The sequence below is a fragment of the Cupressus sempervirens genome, chromosome 8, assembly GCF_028749045.1.
Source record: "Cupressus sempervirens isolate cs-2001-9-10 chromosome 8, ASM2874904v1, whole genome shotgun sequence".
Taxonomy (NCBI): domain Eukaryota; kingdom Viridiplantae; phylum Streptophyta; class Pinopsida; order Cupressales; family Cupressaceae; genus Cupressus; species Cupressus sempervirens.
In genome coordinates this window covers 5,878,985-5,905,783 of record NC_143125.1, presented here as the reverse complement: position 1 = coordinate 5,905,783, position 26,799 = coordinate 5,878,985, and the positions used below count along the sequence as shown (strand labels likewise).

General features: G+C 37.0%; 1 protein-coding gene across 1 annotated transcript; it reads left to right on the top strand.

Annotated features, from left to right (window-relative positions):
* The first annotated feature begins 2,949 nt into the window (after positions 1-2,949).
* Positions 2,950-26,799, top strand: LOC149541285 (protein GAMETE CELL DEFECTIVE 1, mitochondrial-like). The gene is made up of 3 exons (XM_089796583.1): positions 2,950-3,700; positions 25,967-26,156; positions 26,317-26,799. The coding sequence occupies exons 1-3, from the start codon at positions 2,970-2,972 to the stop codon at positions 26,530-26,532; spliced, it is 1,137 nt and encodes a 378-aa protein (XP_089652709.1). The 5' UTR covers positions 2,950-2,969; the 3' UTR covers positions 26,533-26,799.

Here is a 26,799-nt window from a genome sequence, read left to right as displayed (position 1 = left end):
CCATTAAAAGTAAAATACTTTTTTATATTTAAAGTAAAATCAAATTGAAATTGCAAAAAGAAAATTTATCTTTTATTTTGATTATGTCATTTACTAATAAATGATAAAATCTTATCAATCAAAACAAGAGAAAAAATTGCTAAATCCCCTTCCACAAAATCTTATTGCTCATACTCATAAGATTCCAATTCCTCTCTTAGATTATTCTCACATCTAGTGCTCGTCATAAATTAGCCAATGAGCGACCGAGAATGATGTCAAATTAAAAATATGGCATGAGAAATCCTACATTTTTATTAGTCCACATTGCAATCACTCCTTGCATTATTTCTCTAATTGAAAGGAAATACACTATCTCAAATTTATCTTAACAAAGGCAACAATAGAATGGAGTTAAATTTGTTTGTATTAATGATGAACGAACACCCTTTCTTAATGTCTAAATGGAGGATGCATTTATTTATATTTTAATTATTGGATAACTAACCTTTCTTTGGTGTAGTGTGAGTTGTCCCATCATGCATTTATTTATATAATTAATTCAATGTTATCCACATCTTTTTCTTGCTTTTTCTAATTTGAAAAATAGAATTTAAACCTACAAAATTAGCTAGCCACCAATCAAAAATGGAAATTTCTTTGTTCTAATTGTTTAATATTTGCTTTAAACTTTAGCTTTTGAAAATTAGATATGTCCTTCCAAATTAATAGGGATCAAATGAAAACATTAGTTCTGTCTTAACAAAAGAGACGCAATGCATCATAGTTCCTGCCTAACGCATAATGGTTGTAGAGGTGTAGATGAGTGAGAATCTAAATTAACATTATGAATGCATTAATTTTTGCCTAGAAATGCACTTGTGATTTGATAGGATTGCTCATATTTTGTTGTTAAATTCTCGTCCTAGAAATGCACTTGTGATCTGATAGGATGACTCATATTTTGTTGTTAAGTTCTCATGTTATATTATTATATCTTTAGGCATTTAAGCCCAAGAATAAGAGGCCAAACTCCCCAATATGGCACCAATAACTTAATATCATACTACAATCAATACATATGCTTTAGACAAATTTGCACCTTCTAAGTTGACAAGTTAAATTATGTGCAATGAGGAAAGATATCCATACCAATATTTGAATTATAGAACTTGAAGAAGTGATGAAGCATTTGAAGTATCACATTCTATGTTTAAACATACCATGCATGCTACTAGACAACCATAAGTAGTTGGAATAACTCCCCAACTATGTATTATTCTCATCTTGATTATCAAATGGAACTCACACTATTTTTAATCATTAGCACTGAACAAAAACTAGGATAGAGATATAGATAGAGATAAATAACAGTATACAACAATAACAACATAAACATATATGCAGAGGAAAAAAGGATAGATAATATAGAGGAGGAAGAGGAAGAGAGAAAATAGTAAGATAGAGTGATACCAACATAAGTTGTGTGTGTGAGAGAGAATTAAATATAATTATTTTTCGTAATAAAACAAATGTTTAAATAAAATCATGGTTATAATAAATAATTAAAATATATTATATTTTAATTAATGAAACTAAGAATTTAATTTTTATATTAAAACTCACATTTCTATAAGAAAAAATGAAATGTATTGAAATAAAAAAATATTTTATAAGTAAAACTAATTGTTTAATTTTAGACAATTAGAGAAGGTTTACTATTTAATGTTTTGTATTTCCAAAATTTTCATAAAATTAAGTAATTTTTAATTATGAAATAATATCTATATAATTTGATATATACATTTATAAATAATAAATAGATGTAATACATATAAATTTGATGTAATAAATAAGAAATAAAATATAACTATTTAATTTTAATACATAGTTTATAAAAACTTAATAATAATTTATATATATTTTAAAATTGAATTATTTCTATTTTGGGGTTATTTCTTTAGTATTTTTTTGATATAAAATATAATTATTAATTTAATATTAAAATATATATTTAAGTTTTAAATGTATTTAAACTAAGTGATAAATTGTTTAAATAAAAAATATTATTAATAAAAGAAAAATTTAAAAATTGTAACACTTATCAATTATACATATTACAAACACTCTTATAAAATATAATTAAAAAATAATATTGTTTAATTAATTTTTATAAAAGTAAAATAATAGTAATAATTTAATCACTTTTATTAAAAAAAAAAGTTAATTTTTTTTTAGAAATTTAAATAAAAAGATATAACATATTGAAATTATATTAAAAAGACATATTTATTAGTTATATATACATAGAAGTATAATTTGAACTTATGCATTACATGAAGTTTTAGAAAACAAGTTATATCAAATAATAAAAAATAAACATTAATGTAAAATTAATAATAAATATATTTAAAATAAAAAATAAAAAATATTTAATAGATTGTGATAATTAATATTGATTAGACATGTTGTGTGAGGGTGAAAGATAAAATGATTTGAAAAAATAAAATCTTATCAACTTGTCACAAATGTAGAAAAGATAAAGTTATAATTAATACATTCATTAATGCAAAATGAAGTTGTTAGAAAATATTTGTATTTTTTGTTGAAGAAAATTAATTTTCTGCCGCACCAAAAATAGTATGGATGAAAAATGTGATTTATAAAATAATAAAAAATTTGAAAAAGATATAAACATTTGAAATCTGTACAATCTTTTAAATTCTTAGATTTGATTGATTAGTGTTAATGTCATATTTGAATTAATATTGACATAGATTCCTGCGTTGGGAGAAACTAATAAACCGATGACACTCTTGCTGGCCTGAAGTTCTTCAAGCCCATCAACATTAACCGAATAATCAAAATACAACTCCACTGAAAACCGAATAATCAATTTGTTTTCCAAATCTGTGTCACCATTTCGAGAAAAATGATCTTTAAAACATAAACATAAATTCACAACGAAGGAGGAGAACTTCTTCCAAACAATGCAGAGATTACTTCCATTGGTCCGCAAAACCCTCCTGAGTAAAGCCCTAGTTCTATACAACTGCCCATTAACAAATCCTTCTGGCAGAATCCTCCTTACAGACCTGGCGCCTAGAAATTTCTGCAATGGCAATGGTTCAGGAAAAGACCCAGATTGGAATCTGCCAGATCCATGGAAAGAGCTCTGGGAAAAGAGACAACAAAACATAGATTCCGATTCCTCCTTCGAATCTCCAGATTCATCATGGTCTCCACGGATAACAGAAGAAGAATCCGAAGAAGTAGAAGAAGTCGTGGGTCGTCCTGTGGAAAGCATCGACCAGGGTTTAAATTCATTGGAGCCCAAAAAAGAAGAGGGTGCCAAAGAAGAAGGATTTTTTGATGATAGCGAAGTATGGACCAAGATAGAGCAGCAATACAGCGAAAACGTAGAGGCTATGGGCAGTATGGATGATAGGGTTGAGGAGATGGACGTTTTGTTGAGCCAGGTGAGGGAGCCCGGGCTGAGGGGAACTTATTTGATGGATTCAGAGAAGCAGGAAATGTACAGGCTGCACAAAGAGAATCCCGAGGTTTATACTGTGGCGAGGCTGGCTAAGGATTTTAGAGTCTTAAGGCAGAGGGTTGAAGCGATTCTTTGGTTGAAGGAGGACCAGGAGGAGATCGAGAAAAAGACGGGGCCCTTGGATGATTCTGTGGAGCAGCTGCTTGATATGATAGCGGTTCCAGAGTAAGCTTTTCAAATTCTTTTTTACGAAACGTTTAGTTTTTACCAGGAAAGTCCAGTCTAGAATGTAAAGTTGAACCCACGATCCTTGGTCACCACATTTATTTATAATATGACAATCTCCTTATTTATGTACTGCAATACCCAAATTTTAATGGCGGTTCCTGGTAACTATGGTTTTTAATTTTTGAAAATTTGTTTGCTTGTTAAATTTTGAGTTTGGGTTTAAGCTAGGATAGCAGACTTAGTATGGTTCAGGTTGGGATGTATCTTTGATTGTTATTCAAAATCTGCTTTGACTGTTTGGTACAAATTGTATTCCATTCAACGCTGAACTTGATATTTGACATCAAACCTTGCTTGTGACTTGGAAATTAATGATGGGTAAAGATATTTAGTGTCATGTTTGATTGAATTTGATCGCTAGAACAATTCTTAATGTCATTTGGATCAGTTGAACAAGGAACAAGATTCATTTGACGGCAATCAGTTGTTATAGAGGGAAACATGGCAACAGGATCGTGCAACGGGTTGATATAAATCCCTCTGAGACACGGGAGAGCCAATTCTGCACTTTGCAAATCTATTATTTTTCCTTATATGATTTGTAAACGTTGAGGCATGCAATAATACACCTGGCCATTGTTGAAAAATAAACACAGCACATCTGCTGGATAAATCAATCGCCTCATTACAAGGTGGGCAGGGATGACACTCTTGCTGGCCTGAAGTTCTTAAAAGATTTGGCCTTTAAATTGCATTTTTTGGCTTGGAAAATCTTGTGCTAAAAGCATAGAATAATAGTCTTAGGACAACATAATAGCTTCGCTAGACTGCTAAAAGTTGCAGTATTCAAATTTAGCACACAGTAGTATAAGAGGTGTCTGTTTGGCCTTGACACCTTAATTACGAGTATTAGCCAACCGTCTAGAACGGGGATCCAAAATTCTTTATTTCTTATCATCCATAACAAATCTATCGATGACCAGCAGAGCATTTTTTCTTGGATAAGAATTAGAGTTGACAATTTCACACAATGAGATATGCACATTGGAGTAAACAAATTTCAATTCGATTAAGTAGCTTCTGGTTTTGATTGTGCATATTTTTTTAGGATCAACATTTCTGGTCACAGTCCATGATCCATCATTAGGATGTGAGAGTGCAAGAGATGTGAATTTATCAAAACCAGAAACGACTAAATCGGAAACAACTGAACTGTGGAAATCTGATAACTTCGATATGAATTTCTGCTTATGCAATAATGAAGAACATATATTTCCATATTCATGTTGCATGTGTGTATGCTCACACACATAATGTATGTATGTTAATGATGGACACTATTTTTTCTTATACGGGAGTTAAGAGGTAACAATTTTAAGAAGACTAGAGAAATAATAACAACCTTTAATTTGGTGCTGAGTATAAACACACCATCCAACCTTGGAGAAGTTCAATGATTTGATTTACAGATCTTAACACTGCAAGCATAATCTAAATGAGGATTACAAAGTGTGCAACAATTATTACACAATTATATATTATTTAAGTAGTCCGCAGCTAACAGACTGGCTAGTTGTTGCCGAGCTTGTAATGGTTGCCAAACGAATGAAAAGACTAGTGGATGCCGAGTGAGCCGGAAATTAGTTGATGCCGAGCTTACAGCTGTGTAAGCACTCAACATTAATTGCAGTATTTCAAAGGGGTATCTGATCGATTTCTGCTCATTTAACATCATTCAAAATCGAGAGAGAGGAAGAAGAGCTAGAGGTGATTTGGAAATTCATCCGAAGCGATTGTAGGAGACTTGAACAGCTATTCAACATCATTTCATCAGATTTTGCAATGTATTTATCGTGTGCCGAGCTACGCTGTTTATAATTTTGTAAACCCTAGTTTTGTAAAATGGCATCTAGTTCTTCAAAGGCAAAAGATGTAGAGGGAAAGGAGGTTTTGAATGTTCAGTTGGTTAGCAACAAAGTAAAACAATCTATTTTCAAAGCCGTACCAGACATAGCATACAAACAAGACCCCTCTGGTGCGTTATCTATGATATCACCGAAAGTTTTAATGATTTAGGATGTCAGAAAATGCTATAATTGTAAAATTGGGAGTATTGGTGACATGGAAATCGGAGAAGCATATGATAAACTATGTGAAAATGGTGTGTTAAGGGAAGAATTCAAGATCGTAGAAAAGAAAGGGTTAACTCGTGCCCTAGATTTCCCTAACATTTTCAAAATTGAATGAATAAGGATTGTTTTGAGTAGGATTCATGATAGTTCACTGTGGTTAGATAATGGGCCAATCAAAATCACAAAAAGAATAATCCATAGGGTAACAGGGTATCCAACCCTAGACCGGCCAAAGACTATGAGGAGTGAGTGCAAAGAAGTTATTGAAAAGAATATAGGGCTGTGTGGAATAAGAGGGGAATGACCTTAGACACCATCACAGATCTTCTGATAGATTTTGCACTAAGAGTAATTGCACATAAGTTTTATCAATCAAGCAGATTGAACAGTATACCCTGTATTGCAGTGGATGTGGGTTACAAGATTGTGAAGAAGGATCATACATATGATCTTGCCGAGCTGCAACTACAACAATTGATTGAAAACCTAGGAGCAATAAGGAAAACAAAGAGTGCTCAATGTAAATTTGGATCTATTTTGATATGTATCGTCTTTTATGTTTAGAACATATTTCCTACATTTGGTACTATGGCATGGAAGACAAATAGGTCTATTGTAGTTCAAATAGGAGAATTCATTGAATAGTTAGGTGAAAAATTTGAGGCAGTAATGACCAGTGTCTTTGAAGACTTCAAGCAATCCATGAAGAAGAGATTGAGAATTCTAGTATCATTAGTGGAAAACATTATGATGATGTTTGTTTCCTAGTTTATGCTGATTATACATTTGTTCAAGCAACAACTCCAAGAGTAAGATGGCTAAGGCCATTAGGCTTTGAAATTAATGTAGATGAGGCCTCTGCAGCAATAACAACATTACTTGCAGAAGAAATAGACAAAGATGCTAAAGCATTTGGTAATTATGAGATGGCCAAATCTAAGATTTCTATGGAATTAAAGATTGCCTCTATCATAAAAAAGGAGGAGAAATTGGTAAAGAAATTGAAAGCAAAATTCGGCAAAGGTGCCTAGTAGGAAGAGGATGAAGAGGAAGAAGATACTCAGATTCAAGCACCACTTGCATTGGCACAAGGAAAGGGTGAAGATCAGCAAGAGGAAGAAACAGAAACTACAGAAGGTGCCGAGGAAGAAGCCGAGGAAGCACCTATTCCTATTGATCAAAAGAAGAGAAAGGCTAAGGTATACATAGTGACAAGACCCAAGAAGGTTGCTAAACCAAGCCAGCTCAAACCTACAACACCTACCACAAGGGCTAGTGCACGTGTCACTGCACAAAAGGCTAAAGAGAAAGCCAAACCTACAGAGCAGGAAGGTGGAGCACAGAAAAGACCAAGGAGAAAATACATTGCTCAGGCTGAATTTGACGAGGAAAGAACTGAATCTGATGACAACAGCCAATTCCAAGTGGTGAGTCATAATCCATCTTCAGATCTAGACAATCTATGTGAGAATCTTAGAAATAATGATTTGTCAAGGTTTTCTCACATTGATTTTGAAAATCTTGGAAAAGTTGAAAAGAATCAAGTGGAGGAGGCAATATATGCCATGATGGCCAATTTAAAGAAAGCTCCTCTAGAGATTGCCAACTCTATACCTAAAAGTTTATATGAAAGAGTTGAGCAAAAATGGCATTATTCTTTGAACTTAGAAAGGCAAATTAGGGAGACGTCCCTTGCTCAAGTTATGCCTGAACTTAGCAAGGCACAAATTGTTAAAGCCATAAAGAAATATGGTGTTAGATTCATTCCTAAATATAGAGCCTTCAACATATTACAGAATAACATAGAAGATGTTGTAAAGAAGACTACATAGATGTGGAAAGTTACATATGGGTTAGCTAAAGTCAAAGTAGGAGAACAAGAGCCTATTGAGGTTACGGATGATGAAGAAGATGAAAATAATGAAGACATAGTTGAGGGAGGTACTAAAATGAATGTACACGGTCAGGAAACAACTAAGAAAGAGCAGCAACAAGAGCAGAGTGTACAAGATACACAATTGCCAAATGTTAGTCCTCAACAAATAACAAGTGTGAGTACTAAAACTGTCACAGTAAAGGATGTTTTTGATCTCACTGCTCAGAACATCAATCTCCTAACAGAGGAAGACTTGATAAAGATACTTGATCAATCTATACTACAGGCTAAATTATGTGACAACCCTGTATTGGTAAGTGTAGATGAAATTTAGAAATCAGTGACTAACACTAAAAGGGAAGAGGTGAAAACACAAGAACCACCTACAATTACCCTTCAAGTCACTAATGCACTATCTTCAAATAAAGTACCATAAATTACACCAGAAAGGGTTGATACAATTGGAGAGGATAAAGTGGAAACTCAAGCCACTATTGAAACACAGAGTCAAACAGGCCAGATAGATTCATCTGCACCTCTAGCACAATTTCAAGGTGCAAATCAAAGCAATGTAGCAGAAAAGGACAAGCTTGAAGAGATTGAGTTGACACCCAAGCCGAAGGAGCTAGCAGTAATTCAAGCACTAGTAACTTTACCAGAATTTGGCACTCCTTCTAGTCACGCTCTTCAGAGGCGAAGCACAGATATAACACTTTGCAATTCTCAGTGCCGAGTCCAAGTTCATCAAAGGCAGAAGAGGTAATAACATATGAAGATGTAAGCCTGGATAAAGAAATAGTTTTGCCAAAATATGATTGTCACAATGACAATAGAGCAGATGGGTATACTTCAAGAAGCCCTAGCTAGAAAGAAACATCAAGAATTGCTCAGAAGGCAGCATAGGTAGAAGCAAACTTTGCTTGATATTAAAGACATCTTCCTAGATGCATTTAGTTTGCCTACTCCAGATGAAACAAAGCCACTTATTAAACAATTGACAAATATAGTGGAAAAGGTATGTGATGCAGACCTTGATACTAACGCAAAATTGTTAGAATGGTCTGAAAAGAAATTTCAAAGTAAAGTGAATGAGAAAATATCCAGTGATATAGCACTTACACAAGGAGTTAGGTTATGCAGAAACTCTTATGAAGAAAGACCCCAATCTTTCTACATTAGATGGCCTAGTTTACCTTGCTATCGAGCTGGCCATCCAAATTAAGTCTTTGGAGGTGGCTTGTGACAATTGGGATGCCATTCTTAAGATTATCCTTGAGGTCCATAATGTTAGAAACAATAGTCCACCAAGATAATTGGTGGGGGGGGGGGTGTGTATTAGTTTTCAACAATTAAAACACTTATCTTCTTTAAACAAACTTAACCATTCAACCAAAGTAAACAACAATCATGCAAAGATGCACATAGACAATTACACCAGATATGTTGACTAGGGAAACCCTTGATCAAAGGGAAAACCCCAGTGGGAATGATGTACACAAGATGATGTACTAATATAAATATTCCATGTTAGAGGATTGACCATGTTAGGAGTCTATTACAACATTTAGTACAATGAGTCCTTGTTAGGAGACTTTGAATCCTTGTTAGGAGATTCCAACCTTGTTAGGAGTTGTAGTACAATGTATTCAAGAAGAGCCCACTGCCCAAACATGCAATTTTAAGTACAAGAAGAGCTCACTGCTCAAACAAATAGTTTACTTGTTATTTTCCTCTTTCCTTGTTCTTTTCTCTATCCTGTCAACGAGACCAATCACTATCAGACCTTGGAGACCAGGTCACGAATCTCGGATCCAAATACCAAACCTTGGATCACTCGAGAAAACCTCAGTAATGAAGTTTCCTTCACTTCCGCATTGCTCTGCTCAACTTTGCATTCCGCACTCTGCTGCTTTTCGAACACACTTTGCATATATCCATGCCATGCTAAAGGGAAATATCCTTCCTTTATACCAAGTCCATTAAACAATTCCTTGAGTTGGCTGTTAGTCCTTCTCAATTAATTATTATAGGACCACATTAAGAACACGTTACACTTAGTGATAACACAAATCTTTCGCCTTGCAATTTGAATAACTTTCTATACACGCAATATTATGATGAGCGAGCTTAGCCACGTCATCCTCAACATGTCTTCTCCATGCCCTCATCCTCGATCCTCAAGATATCAACTCTGCTAAGAGATATAACAAGTTTACCAGAACATGCCTCTGTAAACTCTATCTCAGAATAGATATCACCAAAACTTACATAACATCTTCTAGACTTATCCTTTCTGCTTCTGACGTTAAATGCATATGCCAGATACTCAGACGTATCTCTCATAACCTCGGGTGGTTATCATGCTCAATTAGTCGTCCGAATCAGCTTGATCTATTTGTTGTTCTTCTGTCAGATACCACAGAAGACATCAAACATGCTATGTTGACATCAATGACAAACTCAGTCATGAATGTAACATGTCATCATCAAACCAATCTTCCAACAATCTCCTCCTTTAGCATTGATGGCAACATAGATGAAAAACATCTAGTTCCAAGAATACCAACAAAAGATAAACAATCTTCAAATCCTCTTCATCAATCAAATCTTGCTTCATGCTTCATTTATCTTACCTCAATGGTTCTCCCCCATTGATGTACCTCGATGCTCAATATTGCTATCAGGATTTAACTGTGTGATTTTGAGTCAAACTCATTGACCCATGTTTCATGGGTAGTGATTCAACATGAATCCATCTCCCACGAGAATAAATGGAACACTTAGCACTCATTGGATCTAGGTGATGCTCATAGGGGTGAAGCACCGAGACTTCTCGAGAGGTCACCCATCCAAGTACTACTCCAGCGTGAGCGCACTTAACTACGGAGTTTCCTCCATGGTTAAACCCAAAGCTTGCAACTCCATTTGCAAAACCTTCACCAAGTGTTGTGCCTTATGAACCATTCACTAGAAAGCCCCTTAAGCTCATCAATTGATAAGTAGGAGATAATTTCCACAGCAAGTCAAATTGTGATATTGCTAACAGGATTTAACTGTGTGATTTTGAGTCAAACTCATTGACCCATGTTTCATGAGTAGTGATTCAATATGAATCCATCTCTCATGAGAATAAATGGAACACTTGGTGAAGGTTTTGCAAACAGGGTTGCAAGCTTTGGGTTTAACCATGGAGGAAACTCTGTCGTTAAGCGTGCTCAGGCTAGAGTAGTATTGGGATGGGTGACCTCCGGGGAAGTCTCGATGCTTCTCCCTTGTGAGCATCACCTAGATCCAATGAGTGCTAAGTGTTCCATTTATTCTCATGAGAGATGGATTCATGTTGAATCCCTACTCATGAAACATGGGTCAATGAGTTTGACTCAAAATCACATAGTTAAATCCTGATAGTAATATCACAATTTGACTTGTTGTGGAAATTATCTCCTACTTATCAGTTGATGAGCTTAAGGGGCTTTCTAATGAATGGTTCATAAGGCACAACACTTGGTGACGGTTTTGCAAATGGGGTTGCAAGCTTTGGGTTTAACCATGAGGAAACTCCGTAGTTAAGTGCGCTCAGGCTGGAGTAGTACTGGGATGGGTGAGCTCCCAGGAAGTCCCGGTGCTTGACCCTTGTGAGCATCACCTAGATCCAATGAGTGCTAAGTGTTCCATTTATTCTCATGAGATATGGATTCACGTTGAATCACTATTCATGAAACATGGGTCAATGAGTTTGACTCAAAATCACACAGTTAAATTCTGATAGCAATATCACTATATGTTGATTGTCCATGCATTGTATAGATGGAAGAAAATAGGATCTTCTCTTAGACTATCCAATAAACCCAACAATCATGAACTAAGCTTTTTAGTTCTATGAGACATGTTCAAATATGCATTGTCAATTACTGGTTCAAGAATGTGAATAGATTAATAGCTTCTTGATTTTTCTTTTGTCATAATGTTGGCACAGAGTTCCCTTGTCAATGTGGTAATGGATTTTTTCAATTTTAGCTCATTCTATTTGGAAATCAGAACTGTGGAACTCGAAGCAACCATGTTGCTATTTTCTCGCGTGCCAAATCCTTGTTAGGCTTACCCTTTAACAAATTTGTCATGGTTTAGATCTTTGTTCTATTTGTCAAGGGCTTTGGATTTAAAAAAGAAACTTTGTTATGCCTCTTTCGACTGTTAATAGTTCCTTTTTATATGTGGTTCCTTGATTCTGTTTTTATTAATGTTTATAATTGGCATCTGCATATGCCCTTACTTGCCATCCAAAGACTCCTGTGTTAAGACAACGAACCAAGTGTTGTCAGTTGTCTTATGAAATATCCCCTCTACTATATGGGTTAAAGGAGAGCAATACTGGATTGGGACGATTGTTAAATACTTATCAAGAAACCTTCAGATTGTATTATGAAAAGCGCCAAAATGATATAAATAAATCTACTAGCAATATTCATGGAAGAATCTTATTGCAACAATATTCATTACTGATTCAATAACTGAACATCAGAGCCTAAATGGAATATAGATAAACAATATCTAAAGAACCTGGTTTTGCATTGGCAATACATTTAGCTTCCTTCAATGTTCTTTATCCATAATGCGAAGTGATCCCTTTGACAACTGGTGGCAGATCAGAAAAAATTGCAGAGACGCCCCTCTTCCAAATCACACCTGTGGGACGAACCTGTTGTTTGCTGTCTCCACGGGTTTATTAAATTTGTCCCGAAGAAAATTGTTGCTGCCGCCAATCCCTGAGTAATCTGCTATTCAAGTCTGTGTGCACTAGTTCCCCTTAGTTGATTTCGTAGTCGCTTCAGACAATCGGATTGCGGTTGGATTAATAATCACTTTCATCTCCAGCGGCGAGCTATACTGGTCTGCGATTAATTTCCCAAACTCCCAATGCAATGGCGAATGTTGGTCATGTTTGAGTATTCAACCTTCGATGGGTCCTGCTCAGATACTCCTGAACCGTTGCATTTGGCACTTCCTCCTTGACTAGATGATTTGCCCTGACCCACGATTATATATTTTCCATATGATTGCTTGCTGGAACGGAAGACGGAGTTTGGATTGGTTATTTTTCCACGCGATCTGTCCTCCTTTCCAATTCTATCACCAAAATTGCCCAATCCTGGTGCGGTCTGAGACGTTTGGGGTTCGGGTAAGACCAAGGAGTAAATTTGATACTTCCTCCGCAAACTGGCTGCTTTTATCGCCGGGCCATAACAATTCACCCTCCCCTTTGCTGAATCTGTTTGAGAACGGTAAGCGTGCAATGATTTTCGGCCCTGCCTAGTGAGTTGTTTGATTAGTGTTGCGCTTCCACTAATTCCTCCAGACCTGCCACGGACATCACCTCCTACCTGATCCCTTAGTGGTCATAAATTGGCCTTAGGCCGCAGATCTCTGTCCAGATGAAGTAACTGTGTTATCACTTCCAAATTTGCAATAATTCGGATGATATCTCACACCCTCAAAACTGCTTATCAATGGGAGTTATCGTTCCCAAAGATAGTCTGAGAATTTGCAGATCAATCGCTACAAATCGCTCCCAAATGGAATAGAAATCGAATCCACAACATCGCTTGTTTCAAATGGGAGCCCTATGTCCTCTATTTATCTCCTTTGCTGAGAAGTTTCTGGTAATTATCCGGAATCATCTTGCACTATAAATATTAACTTTATAAAATTAAATAATTAACTTTATAAAGTTAGAATACAACCTTTATTTAATATTGGAATGAGTAGGCCTCGCTTACTTAATTGGAAGACAAAATCGACCCTCTTCCCATAATCATTTGCCTACGAGAGTCAATGATAGGCAAATCCCCTGTTATAATTATGTTGCTAAGAGAGGGACATGACAGTCCGCCCTTCCAGATATTGCTTGCCCTCAAGCAATCTCAGAGCTGGATGCTGCAAAATGGTCTCATTCTCCCAAGTAGCATCTTCGACTGGTAGATCCTTCCATTTAACCAAATATTCTCTGATTACTCTTCGGCGGAGCTGTTTTTCTCTGCTTCCTAAAATGAATTCCGGTACTATGATCAATTTCCCTTCATCATCCAAAGGCGGCAATATGGCAGAAGGTATCACATTCTGTCCCAATGCCTTTTTGAGACGTGATACATGAAACACATTATATACTTTGCTGTCTGTTGGAAGCTCAAGTTCATAAGCCAATTCCCCTATTCGCCTAATGATCCTGAAAGGTCCATAATATCTGGGTTTAAGCTTCTCTGACCCACTCTTTTTGAGAGTAGATTGTCGAAATGGTTGAAGCATTAAGTAAACCATGTCGCCCACCTCAAAGCTTCTCTCCGTCCTCTTTTGATCTGCGTATTGCTTATACTGATTCTGTGCTCAAGCGATGTTATCACGTAGAGAGCTAATGATATCTTTACTTTCTTGCAGTAAATCCCCAGCACGTGGAACCCGAACATCACTCATCAATAAGTCAATGAAACTGGGTGTATCATAGCCGTATAATGCTCGAAAAGGTGTCATTTGGATAGACATGTGGAAAGTGGTGTTATAGCAATACTCACACAAATAAATCCATCTTACCCAAGCCTTCTGCTGATCAGCTACGTAATTCCTCCAGTAGCCTTCCACCCATTTGTTTACTATTTCCGTCTGACCATCGGTTTGCGGGTGATAACTAGTACTAGGTGTGAGCTCAGTGCCGCATAATCGAAACACCTCTTGCCAGAAATGACTCAAGAATCTACTATCCCTGTCACTGACAATACTGCGGGGTACCCCGTGTAATCTGAAAACCTCCCTGAAGAATACTTCAGCTACCTGTGCTGCAGTATTAGTAGTGGTGATGGGAAAGAAATGAGCATATTTTGTTAGCCTATCCACCACCACATAAATGCAATCACGTCCTTGAGCCTTGGGCAACCCGGTAATGAAGTCCATGGATATGCATTCCCACTTCTGACACGGAATGGGAAGTGGCTGTAGCAGCCCCGTTGGAAAAGTGTGCTCCTGTTTATTCTGTTGGCAAACGGAACACTCACGAACATACTGCAAAACATCCTTCTTAAGTCCTTTCCATGTAAACCGTTCTCGCACCTGTCTATATGTTTTAAAGAATCCGGGGTGACCAGCTATAGGTGAATCATGAAGAGCTCGCATAATGAACTGCCTCACCTTCGATCCTGGGACTAAAAATACCCTGCTCTTGTAAATAATCAATTCATCCACAAGTGTATACCTGATATCAACAAGTGTCCCATCAACTATCCTAGATGCCCATGAATCTTTGGCATATTCTGCAATAATCAGATGCTTCCAATCCTCAGAGATCTCAATCATTGAACTAAGATGTGGTCTGCGTGACAAGGCATCTGCTACCACATTCTGTGTGCCCTTAACATAAGATATATCGAAGTCGTATGCCTGTAACTTACTGACCCATTTCTGCTGCCTATCATTGAGATCCCTTTGCCCAAGGAAATGTCTTAAACTGTTGTGGTCAGTTTTTATGCAAAATTTGCCACCTACTAAGTACTGCCTGAACTTAGCTAGTGCATGCATGATAGCTAACATCTCCTTATCGTAAATGCTGAATGATCTCTCTGGCCCACGGAGTTTCCTGCTTTCATATGCAATTGGGTGTTTATCCTGCATTAAAACAGCCCCAATACCATCTCCTGAGGCATCACACTGGAGCTCAAATGGTTTCGAGAAATCAGGCAATGCTAGTACCGGACATGAAGTCATGATCTCCTTGAATCTGTCAAAACAAGCCTGTGCCTTTGCTGTCCAAACGAAAGCTCCCCTTTTAAGCAAATCTGTTATAGGGGCCGCGTGTCGTGAATACCCGCAAACAAATCTGCGGTAGAAGCCACATAACCCAAGGAATCCTCTTAAATGAGTTAGGTTCTCAGGAGTAGGTCACTCCACAATGGCACGAATTTTATCAGGATCCATCCGTACACCTTCTCGACTGATAATATGACCTAAGTATAACAACTCAATCATTCCCAAATCGCATTTGGACTCTTTGGCATACAAGGATTCTTCTTGCAAGGTCTTCAATATTGTTTCTAGATGCGCCATGTGCTCCTGCCATGTTCGACTGTATACCAAGATATCATCAAAAAATACCAACACGAATTTTCTCAGCTGATGATGGAAGACCTTATTCATGGTAGACTGGAAAGTAGCTGGTGCATTGGTCAATCCAAATGGCATCACTACAAACTCAAAATGCCCACAATGGCACCTGAATGCCGTCTTCTCAATGTCCTGTTCTCTGACTCTAATCTGGTGGTAACCTGATCTCAAATCAATCTTACTAAAGTAGCATGCCCCATGCAGTTCATCTATTAGCTCATCAATCCGTGGAATAGGATATCTATTTTTAATGGTTTTCTTATTCAGCATCCTGTAATCTATACACATCCGTAATGAACCATCTTTCTTCTTAACCAAAACTACTGAAGAAGCAAAAGGAGACTTACTAGGTCTGATGTGTCCCATCGCGAGAAGCTCCTTGATGGTTTTTTCTATCTCATCTTTAAGCCTTTTGGGATGCTTGTATGGAGTGATCATGATTGGTTTAGCGCCTTCTTCTAATTCGATGATGTGCTCGATCCCTCTATCAGGTGGTGTACCAGGTGGAATATCGCTGAATACCTTACTATACTTTTCCCTCAATATCTGTATGTCGGAATGATATTCTGTCTTTGGTTGTTCCTTCTGTGTAGGCATGAGAGTACACATGGCTGCCCATTCAAGATCTTCATGTCTCACCAATCTTTCCAATCGTCTAAGAGAGATCGTTCGGATATCACTATTCCGAATAGCTCTCAATACATGCTGCCTCCCATCTACTTCGAACTTAATTTCCATGTCCCTGAGTCGGAAGGTAACCTCACCTAATAAACGTAACCATGTCATTCCCAAAACGATATCCAAATCACCCATATTGACCACGTGGTAATCCGCTCTGAACTCATAATTATTCAGGCGTAAAGGCATGTCTCTGACTATCTTGTTACACTTAAGAGTGTATCCGTCAGCAACCTGTACTTGAAGACCTTCGAATTCTTCTGTCTTAATACCACGATGCTCAACCAATCTTGCATCAATGAAGTTATGTGTAGCTCCGGTATCAACTAATGTAATCACCTTCTGTCCTGCTAGGACACCACGTAATCTGAAAGATCCTTCCTGTTGAATACTAGACAAACGCCCTTGCTGTAGATGCAATTCAGGTTCTTCTTTCTGTTCTGACTTTCCCGTCTCTTCCTTAGATTCTGAACCAGTGTGTTCATCCTCTTTTGCCGTACTGTCGGAATCTGATCCTTCGTAATATGCCCACATAACTCTATTGGCTTTTCCTTTTGGTCGCAAGGGACAATCATGATCCCTGTCATATGGACCTTTGCAATAGAAGCATAATTTCTTCCTTCGCAAGTCATTTAATGCCTCTGTATCTAGGGGTGTGGTAGATTTCCCTTTGGTTTCAATGCTCTTCCCTTTATTTTTATCAAACTTCCTGTTGTCTTTGAAAGAGGTAGTACTCCTGGGAGTGAACCGGCTAGAAGGGGTGGTAAGTTCCATACTTCGTGCTTTCCTCATGGCTTCTTGCAGTGTTGGTGGGTCAAATGCCTTAATCCATCCCTTGAGGGGTTCAGACAATCCTTCTGTAAATAAGATAACTAACCTCCTTTCCGATACATTTGGTACCATGACTGACAACCTTTGAAATTCACTAATATAAACCTCTAAATTGCCAAATTGTTTTAACTGAGCAAGGTCGCGAAAATAAATTTCTGGATCCTTCTTATCAAAACGTTCAACCAATCTATCCACAAAGTCCTGGTATGATGTTACCTGATTGTGCTGTAAAGTAACCATTCCATGTGACCACCAATCATGAGCTGCGCCTTCCAGATGCAAGGTGGCATACCTGATGGCATCTATTTCTAACATAGGCCTTAATGCTAGAAAGGTGTCCAACTTATGAATCCAAGCTTGTGCTGTCATCTGACCACTCCCATCGAAAAAGGGCAAAGTAAGTTTACTGACAGCTCGTTGTAACTCACTTTCATGACCTCCTCTAGGTCTCCTATTCTGGCGGCTATTCCTCATATGTTCTCTTCTTTGGTTTAGATATCGATCAAAGTTCAATAATTCACGCACATGCGGGGGTAATGCTTGCCATTCTGTCGTAGCAACCCTAAGATCATCCTGGAAATCTTCTGGTGCATCGTCTTCTCCCATCTCCTGAGCCTCTTCCCTTAGGAAGGTGGGACGAGTAGGCCTATTTGCTGTACATGATCTGCGCCTAGGAGCACCTTGTGATCCTGCCACACTCCTATCATCGTGATCAGATGTGCCTCTTCCTCGATCCTGAATCCTGGGCTGAATAACTCTTTCCATTATGGTAGTCAAAGCCTGTAGTGTCTGAGTTATTTCTTGTTGTCCGGTAGTCATGGTTCTGTAAAATTCTCTGGTTTCATCATCATCGACTCTGGGAAATCTTGGCGGACTTTGTCTTTCACCCATATCCCTGTTCTTGAATGTGGTTCTCGAGTACAACTCCGGAAATTAAAGTACTTTTACCCAATCAGGATGGCAGGACTACGGCTCTGATACCACTGAAATATCCCCTCTACTATATGGGTTAAAGGAGAGCAATACTGGATTGGGACGATTGTTAAATACTTATCAAGAAACCTTCAGATTGTATTATGAAAAGCGCCAAAATGATATAAATAAATCTACTAGCAATATTCATGGAAGAATCTTATTGCAACAATATTCATTACCGATTCAATAACTGAACATCAGAGCCTAAATGGAATATAGATAAACAATATCTAAAGAACCTGGTTTTGCATTGGCAATACATTTAGCTTCCTTCAATGTTCTTTATCCATAATGCGAAGTGATCCCTTTGACAACTGGTGGCAGATCAGAAAAAATTGCAGAGACGCCCCTCTTCCAAATCACACCTGTGGGACGAACCTGTTGTTTGCTGTCTCCACGAGTTTATTAAATTTGTCCCGAAGAAAATTGTTGCTGCCGCCAATCCTTGAGTAATTTGCTATTCAAGTCTGTGTGCACTAGTTCCCCTTAGTTGATTCCGCAGTCGCTTCAGACAATCGGATTGCGGTTGGATTAATAATCACTTTCATCTCCAGCGGCGAGCTATACTGGTCTGCGATTAATTTCCCAAACTCCCAATGCAATGGCGAATGTTGGTCATGTTTGAGTATTCAACCTTCGATGGGTCCTGCTCAGATACTCCTGAACCGTTGCATTTGGCACTTCCTCCTTGACTAGATGATTTGCCCTGACCCACGATTATATATTTTCCATATGATTGCTTGCTGGAACGGAAGACGGAGTTTGGATTGGTTATTTTTCCACGCGATCTGTCCTCCTTTCCAATTCTATCACCAAAATTGCCCAATCCTGGTGCGGTCTGAGACGTTTGGGGTTCGGGTAAGACCAAGGAGTAAATTCGATACTTCCTCCGCAAACTGGCTGCTTTTATCGCCGGGCCATAACAATTCACCCTCCTCTTTGCTGAATCTGTTTGAGAACGGTAAGCGGGCAATGACTTTCGGCCCTGCCTAGGGAGTTGTTTGATTAGTGTTGCGCTTCCACTAATTCCTCCAGACCTGCCACGGACATCACCTCCTACCTGATCCCTTAGTGGTCATAAATCGGCCTTAGGCCACAGATCTCTGTCCAGATGAAGTAACTGTGTTATCACTTCCAAATTTGCAATAATTCGGATGATATCTCACACCCTCAAAACTGCTTATCAATGGGAGTTATCGTTCCCAAAGATAGTCTGAGAATTTGCAGATCAATCGCTACAAATCGCTCCCAAATGGAATAGAAATCGAATCCACAACATCGCTTGTTTCAAATGGGAGCCCTATGTCCTCTATTTATCTCCTTTGCTGAGAAGTTTCTGGTAATTATCCGGAATCATCTTGCACTACAAATATTAACTTTATAAAATTAAATAATTAACTTTATAAAGTTAGAATACAACCTTTATTTAATATTGGAATGAGTAGGCCCCGCTTACTTAATTGGAAGACAAAATCGACCCTCTTCCCATAATCATTTGCCTACGAGAGTCAATGATAGGCAAATCCCCTGTTATAATTATGTTGCTAAGAGAGGGACATGACATCTTAGCATATAGAATCAAAGGAATGCCTTCCTATGGTGTTTGGGTTGTAGGCAAATTTAAACATTTGGCAGATTGCTTCAATAGCCTCTTCATCCCAATCTTTGCTTTTAGCTTCCCTATGATTTTTTTTGTTTTGCATTAGCCATGTCTTCATAAAATTGTGAAACATAATTCAAACGTTCAAGAAAGTTTTGAATTTGTTTTGTCTTTGACAATATCTATGAATTCTTGAATTCCTATCAGAATGTGAGGTTTGAGCCTTGTTTTTACTCAGCTCTAGATGTAAACCTAAGTTACTGATATTGGTTCTGATGCTGATGTGGGTGCGGGGTGCTGATGCGTCGATTTTTCTTTTTGGGGATTTTGGATGCATTTGGGTGCATTTGTACATAAGTGTATATATTTTAAAAAAACAATTTAAAAAAAAAAAAATATATATATATATATATATATATATATATATATATATATTAATACATATATATTTATGCAAAGTTGTCAACTATAATTTATGACAAGTATGCAAAGAAATACAAGATATCGAATATACAAAATAAAACCATTCATTGAATCATGATCATAATCAAATTGAAATAACAGTAATCAAAACATCAAGATTCCAATGCAATTTGAATAACAAAATCAAAACATATTTCATGGTTCTTAAGATTCACAAGTCACATTCAGTCATTTAGGATCATAAGGATTCTAAAAAAAATCCACATTCTCATCATTTCCTCCTACTGCAACACTTGCAAATTCATTTGAACCATGCATGGTTCCAATTGTGTTAGATGTACGTGCTATGATGTTATCAACATCATCATCTGTCATCATAGTAAGATCCTGAAGTGTTGCATCCAAGTCTACAGATTTAGGGGCTACATCCCAATGCTTGGTTGATCCTTCCTTGTATCCATCCTCCGTACGTGACAAAAGATGCAAGTTGGTATGTATATAAACCAAGTCCTCAACTTTCTTTGAGCCCAACCGGTTGTGCTTTACTGAATGGATATAGGATTATGTACTCCAATTCTGTTTAGTAGAAGAAGAACTTGCAACCTGAATAGTGTTCATAAAAATTTAAAATTTTAAAATTAAACATACAAATGAAAAGCAAATTAGAGAATGATAAACACTAGAGTGTAGAATACAATTGCTAAATAAATAAATAAATGAAAACTTACTTGTGAGAGGATCTTGATTGCAAGAGGTTGTAGATGCTTGAATGGTTGACCATACATGTACTACCATGTGATAGCTTCCATGTCATTTTGGTCCTTTATTGCATATGGAGTAAGTTTTGATCCTGAAGCAAATAAGCCAAATTCTTGCCTCACCTTTTTGTGTATTTCATCATTTGGGAAGAGTCTTGCAAATGCAGTGTAGCACCCAGTAGCAACTTCTTCATCCACATATGGTGCAATTCTATCCAACATAGCAAGTATTTCCTGGCTATAGGACCTTGGAGATAAGGCATATGCAAGGAGGTACAATGGGGTAGTCATCCTCTCCCAACAATGATGAATGATATCCTCCACCTTTTTGCACAAGGCTTCTCATTCTGTGGGGTTAGTCTTATGTGCGTGTATGGAAAGCTTTACCTTTTCTACCATGGTGTCCATGCCATCGTACACATCCCCCAAGCAAGGTGCATCTGTATCGACAAAGCGTAGCATAGTCATGCTCATCCAAGATCATACCCTTGACCTTCAAGGTTCTCTCTGAATTTGAAGCCTTCCATATAGCCCATTGGTTACAAATAACCATTTGGCCCAATGCTACTTTCACCTTGAGGAGTTGTTTCAGAATAACAATATAAGATGCAAATCTAGTCTCAGCTACCTATAAGCAAGTTGACAATATGACATCAAATATAAACCAAAGTTATAAACAAGAAATTTGATATTGAACATGAATATAAAACTTATTCAAAATAAATAAATAAATGAAACTAGATAATTACAATTTTAAATCTACCTTCAACAACTCCAACTTGGAGAATGATTTGAATATAGATTGCGGCATGTGGTGGTTTGTTACAAACATTTGTATGTCCTCTCCCTCTTGGTATTTTGCTTCACCCAATCTCTTTGGGTGCCAATTTGTTGCATGACCAAGTTGAGAGAGTGTACGATGCATGGTGTCCAAAAAATATGGTCATATTGAGACTCAACCAAAGGAGACTCAACCAAAGCACCTGCATCCCTACAATTCGTGGCATTATTTGTGACCACCTGGACCACATTCTCACTACCCACCATCTCTATTGCCTCGATGAGAATTCTAGAAATGAATTGTGAATTCTTGACTTGTCCTTCACAATCAGTAGCCCTTAAAAACATTGCCCCTTTGGGGGACATTGCAATCACATTTATCAATGATTGGTTTCTTGTGTCTTTCCATCCATCAGCTACAATAGTTATGCCAGAAGTTTTCCAAGATGTCCTAATTGGTTGAAGAGCTTTGTCTATAGAAATCTTTTCTTTTCGCAAAAGAGTAGTATGCACCTTTTCATACCCGAGGCTAATGTAATCAGCGGATGCTCTAAGGATGGCTGCAACCATTTCCCTTTAATATGACGATCCTACCAAATTGAAAGGAAGACCATTGGCATAAAGGCAACGTGCAATTGCTTCATCAACAATCTCTCTTGCCTTCATTTTGAATGCTTGATCCAATGGACCTCTTTTGCGGGTAATAACTTCTACTTTATCAACCTCCTCTCCCACTTCCAAGAATGGATGTGTGGAGGATGCAACATGATCAATGGGCACATTCACTTTGCTCTTTGTAGATAAAAGTTTGTACAAACTTGTTGTTGAGTTGCTCACTAAACGATCAACAACCTCTTGTTCTTTTATGAATCCGGCTAATTGTGCATTGTTCAACCTTTTTCCATCTTTACTTCCTTTGCACAATGCTATTTCTTTACCAGTAGGGCCCATAAAATGAGCTTTGACCCGAGAATATGAGCTATTGAATGATTTACTATGACATATATTGCATCTCCACATGTATGACCCACCTCCAAAAACCTGTGATGATCTTGTGGTGTGTCTCCATAATGGAGATGCCGCATCAATATTGAAGTTATCACTTCGTTCTTGCCCTGCTGCTGAACTTTGACTATCAGTAGTGGCCATTCTTGCACAATGGAAACTATGAATCTAATAACAAAATAGAAAAAAATAACTTTGAAATGTTTATAAAAACTTTCCTTCATTTCTTTACAATATATATATATATATATATATATATATATATCTTGAAAACTTTCTTCTAAAACATGAAAAATTCAAAAATCCATGAAGAATTAAAAAAATTCACTAAAAAAACTCATGAAATGGATTGAATGCTTACCTTAGATGCTTATTTGTCCTTTGTGGAAGCTCAATAGACACCCTACAAATGATCCTCTTCAAAACTAATGACCTTGCTTTAAGAATTTCACAATGGAGACCAAATGAGAAGAGAGCCTAGCTGAAAACAAAATGGGAAGAATGGGCAACAAATGGCCTCTTTTAGGGCCGTTTTAGGGTTGTGAGGCAAATAGAAGAAAAATAAAAAATTAAATATCATTTAGAACACATGTTTTTTAAGTCACTTAAGTGACTGGACGCTGGAAACAGTCGGATGTGCCTTGATGCTCTCCGGAGCACCCCACGCGCATCTGCAGGTGACAAAGCAGCTTCCTGGCAGCATCCACCACACCTCCTCCCGCATCCAAGCACTTGTCTGCATCTGCATCTGCACCCCCTCCTGGGCCCACGCATCGGTAACTTAGATGTAAACCAAGAAAATCACCATCATTTTTTCCTATAGCCATTTTATCCATTTTCTTTGATGGTTATATTGCTTTAGAAGCTATACATTTCCATCATTGTCGTAAACAAGCCAATTATGTTGTTCATACGCATTGCACAAAATTCCTTTCAGATGCTTGAGGGCTTAATCTATCATGTTTTTAAAATAAGTCAGCATCATATAGAAACCAATGGGCATGACATTCCACCCGTACAAGCCCCAAGGAATGGGAAATTCCATTTTATACCATATTTCTCATTTAGTTTTACCTTTGTTAACTTTTAGTATCAAATTTGTAGTTGAACTTGGAGAATATCTTCTTTGAAGCAATCCTCCTTGATGAATCCGAACTGGATGGAATGAGATAATTTGAAGGAAGAATGGTCTTACAAAACCTTCTCTTCTCTGGCTTATTTCACATGTTTCTTTACCAAGATTGATGGGCTTGGCAATGGACTCTTGTTTTCTCTAATGAAGCCTCCTAATTATTCACTTGGATGTTGATCCATCTCTTTCACTTTACTTGGATAGAGGAGACAGGTAGGTTCATGTGAAATAATATGCGTGCATTCTTTTTGCTATCTTTTCTAGAACTTTAAAGGACTCATACTGCAATCTTCATTTTTAAATCTTTCTTTGTTTGAAGAGTCTATCTTTCATTATTTGCCCTATTATTTGCCCTATCTTTCTTTTCTTCTATCCTTTTTCTGCTGAAGAATTTAATGTTGCTCTTGGACTTCTTTTCTCCATTCCTTTTGTTCAAGTCTTTAGTTAGCAAATACCATAACTGTAATCTTAGCTTGCCATTGTTCCTTAAATATATCTTTGGGTTTTTCAAAATAAAAGTTTTGTCAAAAATATGTCTCTAAGTAAAATACTATTGTCCATATCATTGAGCTCTAAAGGATCTGTAATGAATGTTTTATCATTAATGGCGACATGGACATTTTGTGCACACCTCCCAATGTTTAGTGGTTGTTAAAATTTAGTGTCCTATAGGCAGATCTATTTTTTACCTTGTAGTAAAATTTTGGTTTTGCTTTGGCCTTAGCAAATGATCTCGCCAAACCAGAATCCACAAAAACATCAGATTCTAATAATGTATAACATAGTAATGTCCCCTTCTAGGACTTAATCTGCCCTAACCTTCTCCTTTAGGATCTGTCCTGGTATAGGTCCTGCAACCAGGTTAGTATCACAAGACAATTAAGCATAAAAGCCAACATTAGACAAATAAAATTCCAATTCACTGCTATAATATTCAACATATGGGATTCCCTTGAGGTTCTATCTATCCAACTTATCGTTATTATGGAGCACTAGTTGGGAGTTGGCACTTTAGTATCCTGTTCTAGCTCCTGCAACCAGGTTAGTATCACAAGACCATTAAGCATAAAACTTTTGTGCAATAACAAATATCCTGAAGGAAGGATTGCAATTGCTATCATGTAGAATGGATTCAAATTAGCTATTACAGATCCTTGTCTTCTCTACCATATCTGTATTTAGAATTGATGTTTTGGTTATGTTCTTTTTTTCGCTAGGCAGTTTATCTCTTTTCGTACCGATTCCATGTTTTTTAGAAGCAGATAATACCAGATGTGGTCACATACACAGTTCTATATCTCTATACCATTGTTGTATTTGGAATGGTTCTTTTGGTTGGTTATATTTGTTGTTGGTCTTGATGTTTCTTACTTTATTTCTTTCTATGTCTATTTTGTGTATTTTTAGAAGCATTTGATTACCAGGTGTTCCCACATACTTACATATTTGGTTTCGCTCTTGGTCAGGCTTGCATGAATCAAACCACCCAGACATTATTAAGTCATAATTTTCATAAATGCCTTTAGCAGCACACATTCCATTTCATTGTATTGGGTCTTTTTAAGTAGATAAGAAATTTGTTTCTGTGTAGACTGTATAGCTTGCAAAGCGGGAAATGCCTATTGTAATTCTTACATTATTTGTGAGATTTTTTAACATAAAAGTGGATATGAACTTACATCCTAGGCAGTTCTACTATTGGTGTGAGATTTTTCAACTTAAAGTGGATAAGAACTTACATCCTAGGAAGTTCCACTATTGGTGATTATAGTAATTTCCTTTGTGCTTGTTTATGTTACACTATGTAGACGTTATGCATGGAAACTTGGGTCCACCTACTGTAGATTAACATAGTTCAGCATAAAATGGAGATATTATTGGCTTTTCAATTAGTGTACAAACCTTTTATGTTATTCTGTGCTGTGTAGATTTGCAGATTTTGCAGATCGTGAATTTCATGTGGCACAACTTCCAAACAATCCTGATTTCAAAGTTATGCCTGAGGATTGGGATGGCACTGCAAAAGATCCAGATGAAATGTTGTGGGAAATATCTCAGAAAGAAGATGAAATGCTTTATCAGGAATTTGTGCAACGCATGAATTATAACAAAGCAAAGGTATTTGAAGCTTGCACTTAACGATGATTGATAATCTTTATTTTTATAGAATGAATGCCAATATATATGAACTGTTGTTAATCTGTATTGGAGCATCAATATTCACATATATTTGGAGCAAATATGCATGTAAACAAAAAATTTAATTACTTTTGTACAGATTGCTGGTAAGATCAAATGTCATCCATACAGCAGAAGACGGCCTAATGAAGGATGGAAATTCACAGTTGAGGAACTAGGTCAAAAAGGTAAACGTGGAAGAGGTGGCGGGAGGAAGTTTGTTAGTTTGCCAGATGGATCCACAAGACCTCTTGATGAATTGGAAAAGATGTTTTTGAAAAGGGAGACAAACCGGACTAGACGCAAAATTATCTAAGATAATGTGCATCCAAGTTCTCATGTGAGACCATTCATTGAGCACTATAATGTGGCTGCATGTTGTAAAAAATAACTGAGCGAGTCTGATTTTTTGATCATGTATTTGTTAACATTGCTTTCAAACTAGTAAATGAATTGATTTCAAATCTTTGTAGGTGCTCAACAGTAATAGACATTATTTAACAGCTAGTTTGTTTTGCATTGTAGCACAATGTAGTTTTTCAAAGACCTTACTTCTGTAATGAAGTTTGTATGACTTAATTTA

What these genes read in the sequence shown, in the direction of transcription:
- LOC149541285 (XM_089796583.1), top strand. Translation starts at nt 2,970, where the DNA reads ATGCAGAGATTACTTCCATTGGTCCGCAAAACCCTCCTGAGTAAAGCC. An exon ending in GATATGATAGCGGTTCCAGA is followed by an intron (nt 3,701 to 25,966) that starts GTAAGCTTTTCA and finishes TGTGCTGTGTAG; the next exon opens with ATTTGCAGATTTTGCAGATC. An exon ending in TGAATTATAACAAAGCAAAG is followed by an intron (nt 26,157 to 26,316) that starts GTATTTGAAGCT and finishes ACTTTTGTACAG; the next exon opens with ATTGCTGGTAAGATCAAATG.